The 7,500-nt window shown below is 38.8% G+C and overlaps 1 protein-coding gene across 8 annotated transcripts in view; it reads right to left on the bottom strand.

Annotated features, from left to right (window-relative positions):
* LOC138008088 (short transient receptor potential channel 5-like) overlaps nt 1-7,500 on the bottom strand; it is a 45,671-nt gene that overhangs the window by 20,098 nt on the left and 18,073 nt on the right. For 7 of the 8 annotated variants that reach the window (XM_068855285.1, XM_068855284.1, XM_068855283.1 and 4 more), the window contains 5 exons: nt 6,286-6,422; nt 5,474-5,692; nt 3,020-3,193; nt 2,318-2,405; nt 1,209-1,419 (listed from right to left, as the gene is read on the bottom strand). In XM_068855285.1, coding sequence (XP_068711386.1) covers nt 1,209-1,419; nt 2,318-2,405; nt 3,020-3,193; nt 5,474-5,692; nt 6,286-6,422 — 829 coding nt within the window. The remainder of the gene's footprint in view (nt 1-1,208; nt 1,420-2,317; nt 2,406-3,019; nt 3,194-5,473; nt 5,693-6,285; nt 6,423-7,500) is intronic. The other variant, XM_068855286.1, reaches the window with a different exon arrangement.

Raw genomic sequence — 7,500 nt, 5'->3', positions numbered from 1 at the left:
CTGCTGGTGAAACCGAGGCAGGAAGTACTCCTGTAGTAGCATCGAGAACTCTGAGACGCTCCAGTAAAATTCGAAAGCCAGTGGTTAGGTCGAATTTGTGAAAGTTTTTTTTTTTTTTTGGAAAAGATTTCTAGTGATTGACTGAGTGTATTCTTTTTTTTTTTTTTATTAAGACAACCGTTTCGTATTTCTTTGCTTTTTTTTTGCTGGGAAAGTAGTGTGACATATTAGCATATGTTATTTACTCGTATATAAACAGTGTGAATATTTAATAAAGACACATTCGCCTGGCTGCAGGCAGCCAACAGGTTGTCATTGATCCCGCTTTGGTTCAAGATATAGTACAGTAATAAGTTCCACATCTGAAGAAGGCCGAAGGCCGTAACGTCGTATTAAAGCCCGAGCAGTTAGAAGTTTGCTTCATGTTCATCGTTTTACAGTTATCTAAAAATTCACATTGAAGCACTGTATCCTTCTTGGATCCTTCTACTAGGAACTCATAGTTTGTTTACCACATTTGTTCTGTGTGTATATATATATATATATTTTTTATTATTTTTTTTTGTGTGTGTGTGTATGTGTATGAAGAAGGCCGGAAATCCAACGATGTAATCACTAGCCAGTTGCAGTGAACTACCACTGACTGATCCTTTTTGCATGAAATACATATGTACTGTTTTCTCTCAGTATTTGTCTATAAATTTACGTGGTGGTACTGCATCCTTTGGATCCTTCTGCTGTGAGTCCAAGCGACTGTCGGCATGCACACAAATTCCTTCTAAAGAAATTGTAATTAAACATTGTAATATACAATTCATTGTAATATACAATTACGCGCATGAGCAGCAGTACAAACCACCACGTAGAAATAATAATCATTGTAAGATCCTGAAGAGTGGAACACGGTCCTACGAAACAAATTTGTCGATTACGAAAGGTAGTCCATTTATCTTTACTTGTATTTATATAAGTAAAGCATTACAAAGCTTTAAATTTGCTTTCATGTCCAAATTGAGCACTCTACTGGGATGAGCCATTGCCACTAGCAATTGCGCATGCTCACTAGCTCGCTAGTGTGAGCACTCTGGCATGGCCTGGTAAATATTTTCTGTCCATACAGAACCCTTGAGAAATTTCAATCTTTACACATCTTTTTGTAAAATAAAGGTTTCACTCTAATAGCAAACTTAAAATGGCATATAGCTTACTTGAAGTACTTTAAAGGCGAGCTTTTGTATTGCTGGTATTCACTGAAGACAATGCCACAGAAGAAGATAAATATCAAATATTCCTCCAAACTTGGTGCAACAGTTGAGCTCAACATGCAAACATGACAAAGAAGCAAGATGAAGGCGACCTGACTCAGTTTGTCTTTCACAAAGAGCACAAAAGGAGTGAGAAGATAAGCATAGTAAATGTCTGTTAAAAAAAAAGACCAAGGTTATGAAACACGTACAATCATAACGTGTATGTATAATCACCAATTGCTATATGCGCTTAGTGACTGGTTTAAAAATCTGGCGCCAGTTTATCAACCAATGAGAAGGAAAACCAAAACCAATCGCAACTTGCACGCGCGCTTTGAGCAAGTTACGCGGAAAGGTACGAATTTGGGTTGGTTCATAGCGCTTTTTGCACTTGCTGTGATTGGTCGAAGTAATTACTTTGGTATTTGCTCTACGACACTTAATTGAAAACCGCTCTAAATGGTGTAAATTGACCACCGTAGGAAATATTTGTGAGATGACGTATTGAACGAATGCCCTTTGTCAGAGCGAATGAAGTCACTTAGCATCGCGTATTTTTCGGTAAACCTCTGAGTGTTGTGTGACACGCCCTTGCGGTCGATCTTGCGGTCTGCTGCTGGATACCCTTCTTGCAGTAAGTGATTTCCCGCAGCGTTTTCACCTTAAAATTATGTAAGAACTCACGTTTAAAGCTATAAGTTATGTTCTTTAATGCTTTAACTCTTGAATGAACACACCTTTGCTGATTATTTGCACATCCTTGAGGACGCTGGCTCGGTTGAATTAAAACATGCAAAGTAAAACAATAATCCAACATGGTGCTTTTTTTCCCGCTAAATGCCGAACCTTGTGCTAAAGTCTATTTTTGCCACTGCGACAACAGCTAACGCCTAACCGCAGTTTGAAGTCGACTTCTATCAATTTTCTCTTAGAGATCTCCTTGGATAGGGGAGATACGACGTTATTGAAAACACAAGGTTGAACATCATGCAAAGTGTGCGGTCCATTTGGCAAAAGAATGGGTTTTTTGTTCTTCCATACTCAGACCATCAGAATCGTGTATTACATACCTAGGGCTTTTCCGGGGAAACGTTCAGTTTGTGAGAAAGCTATTCCACTTTCGTCCGACCTTTTTTCCTTGAGCATGCGCAGTCGGCACTGTAACATGGATAACAAACAATAATTCACAAGTCGCCCTTTGAATCTAAATCCTGGTCGAATTTATTTTTAAAAAAAACCCCTCTTTTTGGAGAGCGAGAGAGAGAGAGAGAGAGGGGGGAGGGGGGAGGGGAGGGGGAAAGAGAAAGATCGAAATACCGGAAAAGGTAAAACATCGTCTTTCAGGAAGCCACAGAATACTCCTTTTCTGGTTGTTTGTTCTTTTTTATCGTTTGTCCAGTTTTAAAAGCTGTCCAAACTTCGCGGCCGCTGGCTAAACGCATTCTTTTCACGTGATAATGAACAGGCATAATTTCCCTCCATATCAGTCCTAGTTTTAATGAAAAAGTTAGACGAGAAAATGTTCCTATGTCTTGTGGTTGCAAATTCACCAAACATGGTGGAAAAAGAGCAAAAGCCAAGTAAGTTAAAGATTTTTATTCATAACCCTTTGACTTACGCCCAAAAAATCCGTGAGAAATGTTTTAGAAAAAAAAAAAATTGACCGGTGTGCCTTACTACGTGTGGCTAGGAAATCGTTATTAACTACAAGAATCATAATCAAGAAATTAAAGCACGGACATTACATTCTAAGTGAACAAGGTCAAGACTACCTTCTTTTGGTCTCTGTACCAGGCAATCGCAATGATTGGTAGTAGTATTGGTGTTAGAAATGTTTCTATCACGATTAAAGGAAGCAGAAGAATACGATGGCGCTTGAAAAACTCTGGCAACCCGAGGAGCCATCTCATCTTGAACCTCTTGAACAGCAATGGGTGCGCCACCAGCTACCAGAAATAAACGAACATAACTACATGTTTGGTTGAAGGGGGTAGTTTCTAAGGAAACTGTGGTGCTGCATCGGTGGGGAAGAAGTATACAAAAATTTGGTTTTTGCCATTTTTGGCGTTCTATTTCAATCTTAGTAACCAAGCCTTTTTATTCGGTTTGGTTTCAATGAGTTTTTAAGGGTTATCTTCATGGAGTGCTTAATAACTCGATAGTGTAGTGGTTAAGTGCGTTTGCTCGTCAGCCACTTTTCAAATTCCATGTGACATACGCTGCTAATCTAGTCCTAGATTAAGTATTTGTTTTCCTTATTTGCAAACAACACTTACAAGTGAAAATTGTTTTAGGTGTAGTCCAAATAGCAACGATTATTTACGAAACGGAAATTTGCAGCGCTGCGTTGGCTATCTAGAGAACTTAACCTCAAAATATTTACTTAAGCAAAAGTTAAATATCAAACATATATTTACCTTTGCTTCTCTGGAATTTACTTTATAATATAATTTGCCTCATAAGGTATGTAAGAGAAAGATGCTGGCTATTGTTTCTCCCATTATGGCCGAGGCAGTCAGAGGCATGGGCCTATTTCTTCAATGACGTCATAAACTACATTGTATTATTCTTGAGTTTGACATGACGTCACGGCCTCCATGTTGGTGTCCCTAAACAAAGAAATGGCGGCCATTTTGGCCTCCCGACCCAATCCTCCAAGAAGTGAACTCTATTGTTATGCAAACATTTTCTTTTGTTTTCGTTGAAATACATGGCTGTTGATCACTTGAGTGAAACCCAAGAAAGAACTTGAATGAATGCCACCTTTGTTACGCTCTTGGACCTCATTAGGCCTATTAAGAATAAAATCTAGAGAAGCAACGGTAAATGATATAAATTAGGCATTTAACTTTTTCAAAAGAAAATACTTTGAGGTTAGATGCACTTTAAGCAGCGACGACGGCGACATCAAAGAGAACGTCATCTCGCAATATAAATTTGCGTTATTGCAATCACTTCGTGACTGTTTTATCCTTTTAATATGACAAGGGTGCGGTAGTTCCTGAAAAATGACATTGGTCGGAACGGCGCTTAATTTAGGTGCGAAAACGAGAATTTATCTTCATGATCAAAGTGCTGACGTTCTTCACAAAACCTCAAATTTTGCTATTTCGCGTCGTGGTTTTGCAGACGACGGCAAAGAAATGGACAAAAGTGAAAAACGCACGTGCAGGGCGTGCAAAACCATTGTTTTTGCACACTAAAAATAGGCAGTTATAAAATAAAGATAGTACGCGCACTCTCAATGGTTATCAGCTGTATGTAAACACGGCTGTGACATCACACGAATTTTGATTGGTTATGTTTTGTCAGACGCGCGTTTTGATTGGCTGGTAGCAAATATGAGCGTGTATTAAGAAAATCTGTTTCAATCAGGCTGTAAAAAGACCAGCATTTTCCTTCATTTGTCGAATTACTTTTGAGAAATATTTTATAAAAGCAATGGGGGACTTTTTTTTCTTTCTCATCTAAGCACTCGACGGGGATTTGGGAGAATTCTCGACGGTTGTCTCGGGTTTGCATAACTGTGTCGAATTCTCCCAACTCCCCCTCGTGTGTAGATGAGGCTAAAAGTATGTAAACACGGAAAAAGTCCTTTGTTGCTTAAATGTGTCACGTTCTCGTTGCCATCGCCATTATCATTGCTTAAAGTGCGCCTGGGACCAAATGATCAATTCTTATTTTTCAAAACTATGTTACTAAACACTAAGCGACCAAAGTCTTAAGCCTTGATTTCAAAAAGACGCCTGTTCATTTTAACCGGAATTTTCCTATTAAATGGTCCGCCATTAGTATTTTTAGGTTCTTGAGAGAGCTGGATTGAGAAGAAAATGACATCAAAGGCTCACTAGTTCAAAAATGCAATGCGTTCGTACACCGCAGAATTAACATGCAGCACAGGAGTTTTGGGCTTTCAGACTTTTAAAATCGGGTTTTGGATAAATAATAAGCTGCGTTCACACGCTGAAATTTTAAGCTAGTAAGCCTTTGACGTCACTTTTCCCTGGATCCATTCCTCTGGGGTCCAATCGGTCAGCTTTGATGGCGGACCGTCAAATGTAAAACTTTGGACAAACTGATCGAAGCTCAAAATTTTGCCAGTCAGGTGTTAAGCAAACACACTTTTTTCAAAATCTGAAGAAAAAAAGGAAGTGAATTTTTTGATCACGGGGTCACTTGAAGTTCTTTAATCGTAAGCGAGAGGCAAATGGCCGTTTCCAACCAACCTTTTTTTGTGAGTAGACGATGGCGTTGTCAGTTAAACCACTTAACATCGAAGCCTGGCTGTGAACATTTTCAGTCACATCGCTTTTAACCAACTCCTTGTTGTCATTCACTTGATCGATCAACTGCACGGCAAAATCCTCTGTCTGCTCTGCAAGCTTGGTAAGAAAGCCAGTATTTTCCGTCCAGGTTTCAGCTAACTCGTTCAGTTTGCGGTTCACCTCAGAATGATAATTGCTTAACATTTAGAGTCCATTTCATGCAGGAGAGGGTCAAATTTGAGTTATTTTTCTCTGTTGTGGTTTTGTACTGCTCACGCTTTTAGATTGGTTAATTAAAAATGTCCTTGCACCAATCAGAGGTAAAGCAAAACCAATCATCACATAATCATTGGTCATGCACGTATTTGAGTTATGCATAAGAATGATTTCTCGATTTTCGTTTGCTTTTACAACTTTCCGCTGGTTCCTTGTTGTTGCGTTTGTTTCCCGAATGTTGTAATATTACTGACATAGGACCCCTACGGGTGTTTTGGGACCCTGATAATTTTTCAAGGGCCACCCAATCGTTGTTGTGCTGTTTGGATAATGTGCTTGACTAAACAATCGTTGTCGTTGTAGAACAACTCTCCTTGCGTTAAAGCCCCTTCATTGTTTCGGAAACAGTTCCATTTACTAATGACTTTAAGTCGAATTTATAATTTTTTCAGAGTAATCGAACATTTTTTGCGCGTCAATCTGCACTGCAGCTGACTTAGGACCTTCAGAGCGCAAGAAAGGAAAAGAAGTTTATTGCTGTTCCACTTTTTACTTACCTTGAAAACCATATCTATTGGGTCTTTGCACGAGCACAAATTATCTGCAGTGACGATCCGTTCGATTTGTTGAACAGTCCATTGGTTGCCTATGGAGTCCACTTCGCTTTCTGCAAATGTCTTTAAATCTCTCTCCGCTAAAAAAAAGCGTTTCAGTTTGAGTGTTTTTCTTTAAGGGATTAATCCATTCGGATAACACCCAAGTTTATTTTGAATGGTGCTTATGACACTCTTATCCCATTCTGGCATTGTTTGTGAAATGGTGTCTTATGCTGTTCTACTTTTCTAGGAAAAAAAAATTGTCCTTTGAGCCAGCTTGGCGTTTCTATTTACGACAAATTTTTATAGGTTTAAAGGGAGAAAGGCACGTGCCACAATCGGCAATTAGGCACGTCAAAAATACCATAATACTCTTTGTTTGTCCTTCCAAAATTTTGCATTAAGCATTTAATTCCAGTTTGTCTTCGGACCATTATAAGTCCAAAGAGAAATAAAAGCAAAGCTCATGCAAAATTTTGGAGGGACAAACAAAGAGTATTATGGTATTTTTGATATTGGCTTATTGTGTGTGCTCAAGGTTAGGACTGGAACGAGCATGAAATGGAGTCTCTAGCGAAGGAGAAACGTGCCCACATCGGTTTTCTCCAAAATAAGGTGAAACTTCGTGACACATATACAGGTGTAACATTGGTGACCTTAAGTGGCAATAGACCATTCTAGATCTGAGCAGGAAACTGGGGCGAGTTTCATATGTGAACCAATCGATAAATTGACACCATCATATGAAAGATAACGTTGAGATTGGCCATCTGTTCAAGATTGATGGTTTTTGGTGGAACAGAGACGAAGTTACGGACTTAAAACATAGTCAAAAATCCATACAGACGTCTCTAATTTTGAGGATGCGTCCCCCAAAACCATATGTTAATGTCTTTTTACGATTTCTGTAATATTCATAAAAATAGCCAAACAAAGTGATTTTCACCTCTCCTATTTACAAATAGCAGGTCCATGACAGGATATTCCAGTTGTCCCAAATTTGATATATATTTTTTTAAGAGTTTATATGGTTTTGGGAGACGCAGCCTCAAAATTAGGTACGTTTATATGGATTTCAGCTCAGCTGTTCGACCAAAAACCATCAAACTTGGACGAATGGCCAATCTCAAAGTTGTCTTTCATGTGATGGTGTCAATTTATCGATTGGCTTAAATT

This window comes from Montipora foliosa, chromosome 6 (genome assembly GCF_036669935.1).
Source record: "Montipora foliosa isolate CH-2021 chromosome 6, ASM3666993v2, whole genome shotgun sequence".
NCBI lineage: Eukaryota > Metazoa > Cnidaria > Anthozoa > Scleractinia > Acroporidae > Montipora > Montipora foliosa.
The sequence above is the reverse complement of the archived record's forward strand: the minus strand, read 5'-3'. Positions and strand labels throughout refer to the sequence as shown.